This window comes from Erpetoichthys calabaricus, chromosome 3, assembly GCF_900747795.2.
Source record: "Erpetoichthys calabaricus chromosome 3, fErpCal1.3, whole genome shotgun sequence".
Lineage (NCBI taxonomy): Eukaryota > Metazoa > Chordata > Cladistia > Polypteriformes > Polypteridae > Erpetoichthys > Erpetoichthys calabaricus.
In genome coordinates this window covers 278718796-278734908 of record NC_041396.2, presented here as the reverse complement: position 1 = coordinate 278734908, position 16113 = coordinate 278718796, and the positions used below count along the sequence as shown (strand labels likewise).

At 38.0% G+C, this 16113-nt stretch overlaps 2 protein-coding genes across 3 annotated transcripts in view; one reads left to right on the top strand and one right to left on the bottom strand.

The window, feature by feature from the left end:
- The window catches only part of plscr3b (phospholipid scramblase 3b), a 482910-nt gene extending 476916 nt beyond the window's left edge, over window positions 1-5994 (bottom strand). Inside the window, exon 1 of the mRNA XM_051924893.1 lies at window positions 5991-5994. The gene's annotated coding sequence lies outside the window, so the exon portion shown is untranslated. The remainder of the gene's footprint in view (window positions 1-5990) is intronic.
- Window positions 1-16113, top strand: part of bcl6b (BCL6B transcription repressor) — a 51522-nt gene that overhangs the window by 20851 nt on the left and 14558 nt on the right. For both annotated transcript variants that reach the window (XM_051924872.1, XM_051924873.1), the window contains exons 3-8: window positions 3929-4231; window positions 4354-4575; window positions 5160-5450; window positions 8066-8297; window positions 14674-14945; window positions 15055-15194. In XM_051924872.1, the coding sequence (XP_051780832.1) occupies window positions 3933-4231; window positions 4354-4575; window positions 5160-5450; window positions 8066-8297; window positions 14674-14945; window positions 15055-15194 (1456 nt within the window). In that variant the 5' untranslated portion in view covers window positions 3929-3932. The remainder of the gene's footprint in view (window positions 1-3928; window positions 4232-4353; window positions 4576-5159; window positions 5451-8065; window positions 8298-14673; window positions 14946-15054; window positions 15195-16113) is intronic.

Here is a 16113-nt window from a genome sequence, read left to right as displayed (position 1 = left end):
CTTCATCCTACCATCCACATCTTGATGGAGAAAATAATTGGCAGCAAAAGAAGGCCACTGAGAGAGAAGATGAGGCAAATAAAGTGGTATTAACTGAATGGAGGTTTTATGTTCAAACAATGTTAGAGAAGAGTATGACATTTAATTAGTAATTGTCATGATTACCCTTAGAGCCTCCTGCATAGAATGAGTAAACATAACCTAAACAAGACAACCCCAAGGTTCGTAAAATATTAAAATGTTAAATGTAACCATAATACCCTTAAGTAATGTACTGTAAATAATTAAAAGAACCGACTTGAAATTAATAATTTTTAACTATCATGATCAAAATACAGTATATCTGCATTAATATTCTTTTTTTTTTTTTTTTTTTTTACTTTACACTGTTGCCTACACCAGTAGATGTTGGTGAGCTTTGTTTGTCTAGGTTGCTGTGAGACATGTCCACACTGTTCTGGTCAGAAAGTGTGTCAAAAGCACAAATTCCTTGTTGACTTTCAGCATAGTACAGAAACAGTATTTGTCCTCATTAAAGTGTCTATGAATGGATTGAAAAGTTCAAGAGTGACAACTCAGCTGTCATAGATGAGAAACAATCAAGCCATTCTTCCACATCCACTGCTGCTGATATTATTTAACGTACTGTACCAGTAACATGGTCCTGGTAAACTGGCATGTGACTGTTGGACTGAGTATGTTATTAACTAGGCTACTGCTGAAAAATAATGTTCAAATAAACTCTGTAATCTTTCTGTATTCATTTTTTAAAACATACTATGGATACTTTAAAGGGTAATGAAAAGAAGTAAAAATAAAAGCTAGGAAAACATTAAAGGAATTAACAGACTAAATCTCAGACTGTAATCTCTAACAATTCAGAAGTCAAAGTAATAATTCTACATCCCTTAATTAAAATAATAGTTAAAAAATTCAAAATCCTTAACCAAATTCCCAATACTAAAACTGAATGTGAAAGTCAAAATCCATAAAAAGAAAGTTTAAAGAAACTCATGAAAGGGGGCGCAAGGCACTGCCTGATCACTGGACTGTTGCAGTGCTCTCTGGTTTATTTGCTGTGGTGACTGAGGTGTAACTATTGGCAGTACCTGTGCGACAAGCTATAATTAGAGGCCACACACCCTTAGGCCCTAGCTTCAGCAGCCAAGCTTCAAAACAAGTTTTCCTAATTGCGGAATGAAAAAAAAAAAAGAAAAGGTCAACAAGGTGGGGCAAGGGCAGAGTCAACACTGAATTGTGACATTATTGAAATACTAGGACACATGAAGAATTATGGATGATTCTAGTATTTAAAAGAGTTTTCTAGTAAAAATGACAAATTCATTAATTTCTATCAATATTTTAACACTGCTAACCCTAATGGAAGGTTGGAATATCAGCACACTGTGCTGTGCTTGACAGCCTTCTCTTTGCAATTTCTCCCAATGCTACATGGGGTATTACCAGAAAGTTATAATTCTTCCAACCTTCTCTGGGTTTAAACACTTGGTCTTCTCTGCGGGAGCATTCTTTGCAGGAGACCTACCAAAAGAGCAGTCCACCTGCATACTCACATCAGATCCTCTATTTTAATCAAGAGAAGCAGTGGCTCTACTTCAGGGTTGTCTCAGTCATGGACAGGGGGTCCACAAACACTGCATAGGAACCGTATTTCAGCCACTTGAACTTGAATGTACAATCTTATTCTTTCAATCTCTACCCAGAGGTTGTGAGCATGGTTAAGGATGTAGTTGTAGACTAACCAATGACTTCACTCACATATTGTGTATATACAGTATTTGTGTGTGCATAGTGTAAACCCCTACATTTGACACCCTGTCCAGGAGAAATAAAGGCAAAGGAGCCCATATATTCAAAAAGTCAAAGGAGGAATAGTTATACATTAGAGTGCAGAAAAGAAACATAAGGCAAATTAACCATAAATACCTGTTATTCTCAGATTATTTTCATCCACTTCAGGACTCCGGTAGTGGTGATTACCGTAGCAAAATTTTTGAAATGTAGAAGTAAAAATGGTTTGCCCAGAAAAACTAACATAGACAGATACAGTACATGAAAAAATGGTGCAAATTCCACACTGATAGTGGAAGCAGCAGCACTATCTACTGAGCCTAGCTATACTTCATGTTAGAATTAGTACCTAACTCACCAGATACTGTAACCTGCACAAAGTTTGTTTTATTTATGCCTTTTTTGTTTTCTCTCTCTCTTTCTCCTGGCTTACTTTTATAGTGGAACCAGGAAAGCTTCCTGTGTCACAGCATTGCACAGACTATATGGAAGCTCCTCAAAACAGGGAAGTCCATTCCCTGCAACACCTCTTCCCAGCCAGGTTTCTCCTCTATTCTTGCATTCTTTCCATTGCAACATCCCAGCTTAGTAGGAAATTGTCTTAGATCTTAGACGGGATACCAGTCCATCCATTCCAGCACTCACAGAATGGTGAAATTTCCAGAAAGTTCACAAAGGGTCTTTGCATCCCTTCTTTCCTTCTCTCTCTTAGTAACCTTGCATCTATCATATGATCAAAGGATGGAGTGAATAATTCACATACTTGACACTCCATGTAGTTCAAAAACTGAGGCATTGGACTTTAAACTCAAAGGCAGGTGGTTGAACTCCTGTCACTGATGCATTGTGTGTCCCAGAGTAAGTCACTTAACCTACTTGTGTTCCAACTGTCGAAAATGGATAGGAACAGTTGTACTGTATTTTGTTTTGTACTGTAAGTCAAATGTTTTTTTTTTGTGTTCAGTTTTTTTATTGATTTCAAAAACAAATAGTAAGGCAATAAAAAATTGGAGAAAAAAAAAGAAAGAAGACATTTTCATGTATAAAATGTGAAGAAAATCCTCCCACCGGTGACCACTCCAAATCCACCCCACCCCAGAGCTATTTAAGAAAGTGGATTAAATTAGAATTCATAAAACACTGATCACTGACAAGCCCCAGAGACCCTAATGCCCGGCTGAACAAAGAGATTTAATAGAATAGTGTGAAATTGAAATCAGGGGTACACTGTCAGACATGATTTAATCCGGGAGGTAGTGCTTTCCCATTTACTAATAGTACTGTATGTGCAGTTGTCCCATTAATCCACATAGCAGACAATTCTATTAAAATAAAAAGAGGACTTCCAGACAGAGAAGTGACAAATTCAGAATTCTTCCATTGGGAAATTATTAGACATTTGGCTGCTAAGGTGACCTGTACATTAATGTAAATCCAATGTTGTCACATTCTCCACCCCATTAATCCAGTTCAGAATCACAGAGGGCTGGGCCTATTCCTGCTGCACTATATCCAAGGCAGGAAAAAGCTCTGGATGCCACTCCATCACAGGGTCCACTCACACTCACATAACTTTCAATTTTCAGTTCACCTAACCTACATAGCTTTAGGAAGAACATTCAACCTCCACACAGATAATGTCCAAGTGTGAGACTTGAACACACGGTACTGGATCTTTGAGGTAGCAACACTACATATTATGTGTGAGGTCAGATACTGGGGGAAATTAAGGTGGAGTACATTGGAAAAGAAAACTAGGAAGCAAAACTGGTTCTGTCTTTTGGCTCAAATGGATAAGGTGGAGTACATTGGAATAGAAAACCAGGGAGCAAAACTGGTTCTGTCTTTTGGCTCAAATGGACAAATGATGTTGCTGAAGCTAATATATTGGTATATTTTATCATTTATGGTTAGACTGGTAAGCCAAACAACAAAGGTCGATGAATTGCATTATCTCTTATCATTTCTTATGTTCTTAAAGTTCATATGATTGTTGCTATGCTGGAAAATAAGTATGATTATATTAGGCAGGGTAATGCATGCATGGTTCTCCAAACTAGCAATTCAAGAATTATGCTTAAAATGGGAACAAATTTAATCTGTTTTACTTCCTTAGAAACATGAGTGTGTTAGGCACTGCTGCTGTGGAGACATACCTTAAACAGATGTCCGGTGCTGTGACACCAGCTGAGGGCTACTTGGAGAAAAGCCACTCCTCCACAGCAACAGAGGGTACCAAGAGGTACCATCATGATGATTCTTTACCAGTGGAGGGATATGTGAAGGAGTTCACCCGCCACTCAAATGATGTCCTACTCAATCTGAATGAACTTCGCCATCGGGAAATACTGACAGATGCCACCCTGCTGGTGGGTAACACCCAACTACTGGCCCACCGAGCTGTCCTCATTGCATGCAGGTAGCTAAGCTCTCCAATCCTTTTGCAAAACATTTTATGATTTGGGTAGAAAGTAATGAAGGACTAATGCATTCATTGTGTGGCGACTGATTTCCTTTCCCTTTATCCTCCTTTTTCCTCAGTGGCTTCTTCTATTCTCTGTTCTCTCGTTGTGGTTCTGCGGGGCTCAGCGTTCTCACTCTCCCAGATACGCTGGATGTCCGTGGAGTCACCCTGCTTTTGGAATTTATGTACACATCACGGCTGCCTCTTACTCTGGACACCGTGGAAGCTGTACTGGCTGCTGCCACCTATCTGCAGATGGAGCATGTAGCAGATGCCTGTCGTGCCTTCATTCAGTCCAGGTAATATCTAACTGGCAAGGAACAGTCCATACTGTACTGATGTACTTATGCACTGTTGAGAGAGAAAAAAAAAAACACAAAGTCTTTTGCCCTAGGCCAAATAGCTCTGCCTCGCCCTTTTTGTACACTTCCTAACATTTTACATTATATCTTTTTATTGACCAAATCATTTTATCAAAAATCACTTACAAATCAAACTTCTGTAGTACTAGTAATAAAATTTCAACACTGGCAGATTAACTGAAATACGAGTTACAGAAATAATCATCTATAGAGCTTGAACTAGAAACCTTGTGCTTTATAGCCCATAACGTCTTAGCCACTTTGGGCTGGATGCTCTACAACTTACTAACACGATTAAGGTAAATTTCTGCTCTCTCACTCTGCCAGATACCTTTCACACTTCATTTAGTTTACTAAGTAGAACAGCTGATGGGCGACTTCCTCCTTACATTCTGCACCCTGCTGTAGGTGTAAACAGTGAAAGAAAGAGTCTCAGTGCTTTCATTGGTTAGTTAAAAGTAATGCCTTTGGAACATGTAAATGATCAACTTTTTCTCTTTTTAATTTCCTTTTTCTTTCAGAGCCACTACCCATCCCAGGTCCCGCTTGTTGGATTACACCTCTTCAGTACTGTGTGCTTCTGCCCATTCAGAGGTGCTACTAGGTAGAGGAGTATATTGCTGGGGTCCTTCTTTGACACCCTTGTCTGCCAGAGTCCCAACTTCATCTGTGCCCTCCAAGACCTTTCTCCAGAACAGCTCTACTATAAAAAACCTTGGAGAGAACATGCCCCTCTTGGAGATACAGGGTACTACTCAGCAAGAAGCTTCGCATTTTCAAAACCCTGTCAAGGCATCGAGACTGCTGGAAAGGTGTGGATTTGAGATTTACTGATTACATAAGGCTTTATTCATATTGAAATTCTCATTGTTTATTTTCAAGAGGTGACCATGTTGTTAATCTCCCATGTTTTTTTTTAATTAAGTACTTAACCAATATAACCATCTTGTCTGGTAGTTTGAAACCCTGCTGTTGTTGACCTGGCAGTGTGCATTATGTTAGTTAGTCATGAAAATTGCATCAATTAATTTGTACCAAAGAAGTTGACTGAAAAGTTTGGTGCTTTTTATTGGCAGAGAGTGTTAAAGGAGCATAGATTCACATGTATTTATGTGCTCAGTATGCACATAGTACTTTATCTCAGTGAAGTGGCAAGAAGTCATGAGTAATGACAAAGAACATCATTTCAAGTAGGGATCAGCCAAAGCTTAGTTTTTTTTTTGTCAGTACATGATATTCTTGAGACCCAGGCTGTGTGTGTGTGCACGCGTGTGTGTGCGTGTGTGTGCGTGCGAGTGTGTGCGTGCATGTGCGTGTGTGTGTGCGTGTGTGTGTGTGTGTGTGTGTGTGCACGCACCTCAGACTTTCCAGGATCCCAGTAATGCCCTGGTCCAGATGTGGGAGGAGATCCCCCAAGACACCATCCATCATCTCATTAGAAGCATGCACCCCACCCCGACATTGTCAGGCATGCATACAAGCACGTGGGGCCATACAAACTACTGAGTATGATTTTGAGTGGCTGCAATTAAATTTCGGCAAGATGGACTAGCCTGCCGCATCATTTTTTCACTTTGATTTTCGGGTGTCTTTGAATTCAGCCCTCTGTAGGTTGATAATTTTCATTTCCATCAAATGATGTGGCATCCTTTCGTTCCTAACACATTACCCAGTCCATATCAGTAGAGATATCCTGCAGGATTTTTTTCCCATTGAGATCTGATGTGTTTTCAAAGTGCTCCTTTAATTTTTTGAGCAGTTTTTATATATATATATATATATATATATATATATATATATATATATATATATATATATATATATATATATATATATATAAAAACTGGCCTAAGTGTCCAGTGAAACTGATGTGCATACCATTTCAGTTTGTTCTCGAAGTGCAGCCAGTATAGCTGGTTTTCTACGATATACAATATCCTTTAGGGTTCCCCATAAATAACAATCCAGAGTTGTTAAATCAGACAACAAACTGGCACAACACCACTCATGAGAGGTTACCTTGATGAGAATTTGCCAGGACAATGAATAGGTCAAAGAGGTGCAATTGAGTTTCCTCCATGCTGTCCTGAGGTGAAGTGACTTGCTCAGGGCCACACCGTGTCAGTTGTTGGATTTGACCAACCAATGCACCACACTGCCTGCCTGTTTTTCATTTTCTTTATCCTTGCTTTATGCACATAAGCACAAATATGATACATGTATAGTACTGTGCAAAAGCCTTAGGCCACTCAAGAAAATTACTGTATTTTTAAAGCTTTCCAGGCAGCAAGTTAAGATGTCTCTGCCTCTTGTTTACAAAATTTAATGGGTTGCGTCTTTGTGACACTTTATGCTTATGATGAGCACCTCAAGTCATATACAGGGAAATACACAAGCAAGTGTTCACGGAGACTATGGTGAAAAATAAAACTTGCTTTTGTAGGTCAGGCTGAAAACTTTTTGATTGCCCTATTCTTATCTCTGCAATTCAGTGTCTCTATTTTTTACCCATTTTAACCTTTCTTTTTCACTGTTGCAAATGGCACTGGTATGTGGCATGTACTATTTAAGGAAGCAGATAACTGAGGACCTAAAATGCCCTTAATGTGTAAGGCATCTGTTTCTCAAACCACATGCTCTGATGTATGCATCCTTTTGAGCAGTTGTTTATCTGGGACTTCTGCTACGTTTTCTATCCTGGTTAGATCCAGTTTGCCTTCTTCTCTCATGACAGTAGTGGACATTTTTATATGAAATCTTTAGTTTCTTGACAATCTTTTACATGGAGTACCCTCAGTTTTTCAAAACATCAATAGACTGGTGTGTTTCTTGAGAAAGTTGTTTTATTTTTGCCATGTTTGGATCCAAAATTGAACATTAGGAATGACAGTTCCTTGCAACTCAAGAAAAGACAATTTACTCTTACTTTTTGGTCAGAATAGCAGGTTTCAGCTATGCTAACACAATTACAAATATTTCTGTAATAACCAATTGGTGTTTAAACATGATTAATTAAAGTAAGATATAAGAGTTTACAATTAGGACACTGGAGTAATGGCCACTGAAAATAGGACTTTACAGTAATATGTAAATAATACATTTTAAATGAGTCATTTCAAGCAGATATTTTCAACATTAGTAATGTACTGACTATATTTTTAAGTCACTTAATTGATAGGTTAGTACAAAAAATTATCAATTTCTATCACAAATGTGAACATTTCTGGGTGATTCAAAAATTTTGAATGCTAGTATGAGTTAACATATTGGTCCAAATGCTTTACCATCATTTTAACCTCCATGAAATGTAGTATTAAATGTGACTTTGCCTTTTTGGAAAGTATCAGATTATGGATGTCATTCTTTCTTGCAGTTTTAATTGTTTAAATTATAATTGATAAGCCTCTCCCTCTCCATTTCACCATAGCCAAACATCAGAAGCAACCATGGATCACAGTGGTTTTAAGGATATTGCAAAGAAGCATGATGGGCAACAAGAGTCATGCAAAGCCCACCAAGAAGAAGTGAAAATTGAAGCAGATGCTTCTGGGAGCAGGGAGCTAACCATATCACCCTTGCCAACCCCTGATAGCCCATCCCGTTCTGGCTGTCATCCCAACTCTCCTTCTGAGGCCAGCATCTGTGGAAGTCAGGCACCTGTGAGTATATACTGTATATTTTTTAATTGCAACAATAACATTGGAATATTAGCAGCATGATGTGCATGAATTTAATACAATTTATTGTTTTTGTAAAATTTTCATTTTTGCCCTATGACCACCTGAGTTTTGTTTTGTGTACTTTGGTTTCCGATCACATCCTGAAAGCATAGACAATAAATTAATTGGTGATTCATAATTTGGAACATTGTGAATCAGTGTGCTCTTCTATGGCCTGGCATTTAACCGGAGTTTGGCTTATGCCTTATGTCCTGTGCTTCCAGGATAGGCAGTAGTTTCCTACAACCCTCTAATCTAAAAGTGTGTTCAGGAGTTCACTAGCTGAATTGCCATTTGAAGCTGTGAAAGTAAAAATTCTATTTGTAAATAAAGTGGTTTTGGAAATCTCTCCATTTTGTTTTAAGTTCTTCCTTTATTGCATTCCATGGGAAGTTTAATACAATCTTCTGCTAGTCTAAACTAAGTAAATGATAACATAACATTCTCAAACCCACTTAATCCAGATGAGGGTTGCTGTGGACTTTAGCTTATCTTTACAGCATAGGGTCTATTCATGCACACATCCATCTACACTTTCAAAGGGCTAATTTGGAAATTGTCAGCCAACCTAAAACATGTCTTTGGTGATAAGCTAGAAAAACTAAAAGAAAACCATTAAGCAGACACGGAACATGCATAGACTCTACACAGACAATGACCTGGTGCAAGATTTCAATCCAGAATGCTGGATCTATGAGATAATTAGGCTAATCCTTTTGCCTAATATAGGCTAATACCATTCTGCAAACATATGATACTGCATGCTGATAAAATAGATAGATGCATTAACATTCATGCATCTTTCACTCTTCCTTTTGGCCTGCAAGCTACAATTATAACAAATAATATCACCCAAATAGCAAATCGTTGATATTGGTCTGGCTTCGGTACTGACATAGTAGTAGCATCACATGAAGTCATCTCCTGGTCATACTGTAAAATGTAGAAGGAGATTGCTTGACTGCAGTACTTACAGGCGTCCAACAAGAAGAGCACAGACACAGTTTTGGTCACTGGTTTATTAGAAAAGCCTAATAAACATTCGGCCATGATTTGATCTTTTCTTTTGTACACATACATGTGGAAATGCAGTATTTGAGCCTGGCATAGTGGGTTACTTTATGAAAATAGCTAATTTGTTAGCACTTTATTAATCCCTGAGGGTTAATTCACTTGCATCACCAACAACATAGAACATAAAGTTGTAGTCAAAATAAAGTATTACATAAATTAAAGATTCAGGACTATATATAATGTATAATGCAATGATTATGATATACAGTATAATAATTTTAAAATATTTTCATAAGAAATATTTTCCCAATACTAGTCTATTTGTTGTAACTGACTAGGTTAATGATGGGCATGATGTTCTGTGGCATTGCATAGTCTGATGCATGTGGGCTAAAAAAGTGCCTCTTGAACCAATGATTAAAGGCACATTTTTAAGATTTGTAAGCATCTTTCTCAATATTTCATCATCTACCGCAGAAAGTCAACAGTTATTCAGAGAATACATCTCGCCATCATGAATGTCAATTTGAACAGGGATAAAGAGAGATTATATGGAAGTGCTTATGAAAAAAGATTTCAGAATTTTAAGTGGTGCAGTAACGACAGTATTGCTGGTCTGTTTGTCAGTTTTCCCTTAGATCTTATATGTCTATCTCCTGTCATGTGTCAAGAATATAAAGTATTATATATAGAATGTACTTTTAAAGGGGGCACCTCTTTGTACCACCTTTACACAAACATAAGGCCAAATTAGTTAACATGTAAACTGTAATTATTTTATTTTATGCAAATATAAAAGAGATATGGCATTATCATCATGTGCAACTAATTAAAAAACAAAGCATACCCTTGTTGTCCCACTCACCCTTGCTATAACAACAGTTTCTCCCATTCTCAGGTGGACTGACATTCCAACACCTGAAATCACCACATGTCAATGCTGCATTTCTGCTCACAGCTCAAATTACAGTCCATCCACTTATTCAAACTTGGAATCTTTTTTGCCATTAGACTATCATTTGCAGCGATCCACACCAGACACTATCTTAATAAAGTCTATGTCATGTTACAGAGGTCCAGCCACTCTGGGCTTCTACTGTCTTCTATTTGCCATCTGGGAGACTATATTGTAGCCTCAAAATATACAGCAGTACATTGTAATACATCTGAAACTAGTGATCCAATTTCAGCTATAATTGATATGAAAGATTAGGACATATTAAAACTGTTTTTTCATTTTTTACAGTAGGAACATAAGCAGAGTAAGTGATTTGCTTATTGTCACAGTCGTAAGTGGAGAGTAAGCTAATAACCCTGTTGTTTAAAGTTCAATGTCCTGTCCTATCCTATCCTATCACGTAGCCTAAACTTTACTTTTCCAGGCCAATTTGTTTCATGGCACTAAAAACACTGCATAATGATGTATTGTTTAGTAATGCTGCCTCACAGCCTCAGGAACCCAGGTTGAATTCCTGGCCAGTCCACTCTGTGTATGCAGTTTGTATGTTTTCCACATAGGTCTTGATCTAGGTTATCTTTTTTACCCCAGTATCCCAGAGATGCATATGTGTATTAATGGAGAAGTAAAATGGAGAAGTAAATTTGGCTGGTGCTACAAACTTTAGGTTTACTCTCTGCCTTTTACCAAATATTGCTGGAGAAAGCACTTGCTTTAGCGCTTTGAGTACTGAGAAAAGCGCTATATAAATGTAATGAATTATTATTATTATTATTTAGCAATGACTCTGAGTTGGAAATAACTTATCTGGAAGTAGGTGGATGGGTGGATGGATGGAGGGAAAACACGTATCTGCTGTGACTTCCAGATATGGTAACTGTAGGCCACTCACAATACTTGCATTGGCTGCTGCCCTCAAGAAAAATCAGTTTTTGAAAGTAGGGTTGTGGGTTGTCAGTATGTAAAATGTGTCTGTTTTCTTGTATATTTTTGCTGTCTTTCAATTTCAGGCATCATAAAATTAAATATTTACCAAAACAAATTTTGTTCTTCAGATTGATACACCTTTATTGCTGTATTTGTTGGCACCGAGTATAGAATACAACTTTTCCACATGTCATGTTCTGTCATGTATTATATAAACAGAAAGGAGTGATATTTATTGCTTTGAGCATTTAAATTTGGAATTTAAAAAAGAACTACACAGGAGTTAAATGCTGTCTGTGCAGAGTTTGCATATTCTTGGGTACTCTGCTTTTCCTGCCACATTCCCAAAGTTGTACAAGTTAGGTTAATGGATAACTAGTAACTTGAGTGTGAGTGAATGTGAATAAGTTGGTGAATAAACCATGAGTTGGACTGGTGCCGCATTCTGGGCAGCTTACCACCAATGCTGTTGGGTAAACTATGGACACTGCAGCAACTCTTAGTTGGATAAAGCAAGTTCTCATGTTAGTTTATTACTCCCTTGGCCACCTTCTCTTACCAACAGCACTTATATTTATGTGGAAGTACTTGTTACCTTGGGCCTGACATGGATAGATTAAATGCAATCAGGTAAATCTCTAAAACAGCTGCAAATTGAAAAAATAACAATCTTTACTTAAACATGACAACACAGAGAAAATAGCAGGGCACTCTGATTCAGCCGGTAGATAGGGGCAGCAGTGGTCATAACAATTTCAAACTCATTTCTTTACAAAAAAAGAAGAAAATAACAAGTACCTCTATCTGTTTAAAGAAAAGTATTATAAAAATTCAAAACAAGGATGGAGAACTTAGTTAAAAATGAAGGTTATCTTCTCAGACAGTCAGAAACAAATGTGCTACTGTATTATAAGAATTTTACCTTGGGAAAATGAAGGACAGAAAAGAGATGAACCATGTAAAATGTTTCAGTCCTCACTGTGTATATATAATGGCTGTCAAACTGTATTTCTGGAAGAGTGCCATAGCCACTTGAGTCTAGTCTAGTGTTCAAAGATTCAAGAACTACTTGTCTAAAAGTTTCAGATACTGGAAAAATACTCTAACTAACTATGTGAGGTATCTTACTTGATTCCTGGATTTGTCACAGTGCAAGTTGTAATTCTGGAAATGTGTGTTGTGCACTTGTGATTTATAAGCTGCTTTACATAAAAGTGTTAGCTGAATAAAGAAATGAAAAACATGAAAGATTACCACAGCATTGTGAGAAGAACCCCCTTTGGAGTGCAGATTAGAAGATGGGAGACAGACTAGAGTTTAATTCTGATTTGTTATTGAAATCCTATCAGAATTAAGCCTCTTATTTTTTGCTCTGGGTGGTTTTAAAACAGTGTCCTCCACACCTGCATCTTGAAAGCTGCAGTTCACATTTAATTTCATTTCCAGCTGTGGAGTTTAACTTGAATAAATTGCCTGTCCCCTTTACCTATTATGCGCCACAGGGTAGTACAGTAAATCCAGTGCTTTTTCATTGCCTGTGTGGAGTCTGCACATCTCCATGTGTCTGTGGGTGGGTTGCAATCTTGGCTTTTTCCTGCCTTGTGTCTAGTGCTGTCAGGATAGGCCCTGGCCCCTGACATTCCCTGATTGGTATTAAGCAAGCTTGGCCATGTTATGTTGTGTTATGTTTTATGGTCTCTTGGTCATCCTGCTTTGTAATACTTCTATTAAGGATACCCAGGGCACACAATGCCTCTTAAACAAGTACTGAAATAGCAGGCTTTGTGCCTACTTTGCCTACACTTTTGATTAACAGTACTGCCTTCTTACATTTTTGTAGCAGAGCTTAATTGTAATGAACTCACGGCAAAAAGAGAGATCCTCACAGAAATCTCCTTTGTTTGACTGGATAAACAGTTGCATTCTAATTACATTTCCTGGGAGACCACGGGGATGAACTGTGAAGGGAGAGGCACCCAAACAAAGAAAACTAAGGTTACATATTTTATAACCATCTGTGAATGTCCGTCAGTAATCCCTTCTCATGAAATTCAGTAACCACTTGTTGTCTAAATGCATTTGACCACACAGAGCCCTCTTGAGTGCCAACGGTACATGCACAGAGAATTAGATTGTTCCACAGTGCTAAAATAGTAGGCAATATGGTTCAAATTAAATACTGAAATGGTTAATGGTGACTGCAGTGAACAAACAAAGAAAACTAAGGTTACATATTTTATAACCATCTGTGAATGTCCGTCAGTAATCCCTTCTCATGAAATTCAGTAACCACTCGTTGTCTAAATGCGTATGACCACACAGAGCCCTCTTGAGTGCCAACAGTACATGCACAGAGAATTAGATTGTTCCACAGTGCTAAAATAGCAGGCAACATGGTTCAAATTAAATACTGAAATGGTTAATGGTGACTGCAGTGAACAAAGTGTTGCAAAATATTTATTGGCAACCCTCATAAGATATTGATTGAGCAGGCCTCAATAATTCGCCAGGTACAGATAATTAGAATATATTCTCTTGACAATACACACTAATCCACACTACTTTCTGGAGTAGTTCTTCTCTGGCTTTTGATGTGCTTTTTTACATGCTTACATGTATTTATTTAGTTGACTCTTTTATCTAAGTCGCCTTTGAGATCACAAATGTACAGCAGACTTAAATTCTGTACTTTAAAAATTGAGCTTAAGTTCACGCAATACGTCAAAGTTGTAGACTGAACCAGCAGGCTAGGATTTTAAAGTTCAGTACCTTATCCAACACAACCAGGTTGCATACCGTATGCTTTAACTGTACACTTTAAGCTCTGTTACTATTTAATACATGTTTAAAGTAATATTTAAGTATGTAAAAATTTGAGAATGGCTTTGACATGCATTGGTTAGCACTACTGTCTCACATGGTGTCATAATCTGACACCCAGTTTGAAGACTATCTGTGTACAGTTTGCTTATCTTTCTTTTGTCTGTGGAAAGTTCTTCCCAAGTAGTGTGTTTTTCTTCTGCACATCATGCATGTATGCATTTTAGGTTTAGTCATTATGTAAAGGACCTTAAAATCATTTTGAGGGAGGCGTTCAGATTTACAGGAGAACCTTTAAGCAGAATAGCTGTTTCTCTGGGTTGAGAAGATTTAGGTGGTTAGGGCATATAGTTAGAGGGTCCCCTGTGTATCTTCCAGTTAGCACGTTGGTTTGGCACATGAAGACAATTGTCTAATTAATTCTAGGGAGATAAGGAGTCATTGCACTGAAAATAATCTTTTATTTAAAGAGCTGCAAAGACTTTTGGGATGCTGTTTATCACATTCACAGCTTTATTTTACTCAGATGAATAAAGAGAGTGGTGATCTACATGAGTGTGTCTAATGGATACTTGGTTTACTTCTTATTTGGGGCAGGCGCAGACAGAGGCCCATCCAAACCCAGACCCCAAAGCCTGTAACTGGAAAAAGTACAAATATATAGTGTTGAACCCTCTATGCCGGAGATCAGCTGTGAAAGATGAGGAGGAAGAGGAAGAGGAGGAGGAGGACGAGGAGGAAGGCGACAAGAAACTGGAAGAAGATGATCCAGAGCTGGGTCATACCCCTAGGAGCCCAGAGAGATGCCCATCATCTGACCACTCTGCCCAGGAGGCGGGAGACAAAGATGAGATGAGTCAATCAGTGAGGTGAGTACAAAGATGAGCTTCATCTGAAAGGGTTTGGATTAATTATCTTGTGGATATGTTCTTGCTATATTATATTGCTTGGTTCAGTAACTGAACTGTTTCTCCTTAGGCTTATCCCTCGGTACATTCAGTGTAACGTTTGTCTGCAAAGCTTTGAGCAGGTCTCTCAGCTATTTCATCACATCATGGCCAGCCACCCTGAGGAGGACCTTCCTGACTTGTCTTCTGCAGCCTCTCGCTGCACATCCGGTACGGTGTGCTATATGTCTATCTGTCTAAACATTTCAGCATGTCATAGCAATGTAGTTTGAATAAAGTGTGTGTCACTTGCAGTTTCATTGGAACATGAAGATGAGCCACAATTTCTTTGTATACACACTTTGTTCACTTTATTAAATTTATCTGATTACAAACTAAAATAACCTGCTGCACCAAACAGCTAATCATGTGGTAAGAACTCGGTATATACTGTACATAGTATTGCAGATATTGTCAGGAGGTTTGGTTGTTGTTTGATCAAACATTAGAATGTCCAAGAAGCATCATCTCAGTGGTTTTACTGTGCCGAAGTGCACCTCTGAACACATAACCTGTTATATCTTGAGGTGGATAGGCTACATGTACAGAAGAACATACCAGGTTCGTCTCTTTTTAGCTAAGAACATGAAAATGAGGTTATAGTGGACATGGGATCACCAAAACAGGATGCCTTAAGATGCGGTAAAAGTCAAATTATCTGAAATTTTCAATTTAATGTGTTACATACAGGTGCCACAGGCAAAATGTGACATAAATAGCATTAGTCCATGAATCCATATGGTGTAATGGTGTGGGGAAATACTTTCTTGGCATATTTTAGGAATTTTACTTCCAATTGAGTGTCATGGACTGGTCTACTGTTTTTTTACATGAAAACTATCAGACGGGTACAGTACAATGCCATGCCACCATGCTTGAATCATCTCAAGACGGTTAGATTAACGTGATTTACTCTAATGCCCTGAACTGTCCTCAGGTCTCAATCCAACAGAGTCGCTGTTGGATGTTTGTAGCTAGAAATCTGAGAGAATCGGTGATATCACATCAGCAAGTAGTTCTTTGAAATCATACTTTGGAAAGTTAAGTTTTTTTTGAAGATAAAGAGAGTTCTAGATAAGTGAACCTAAGA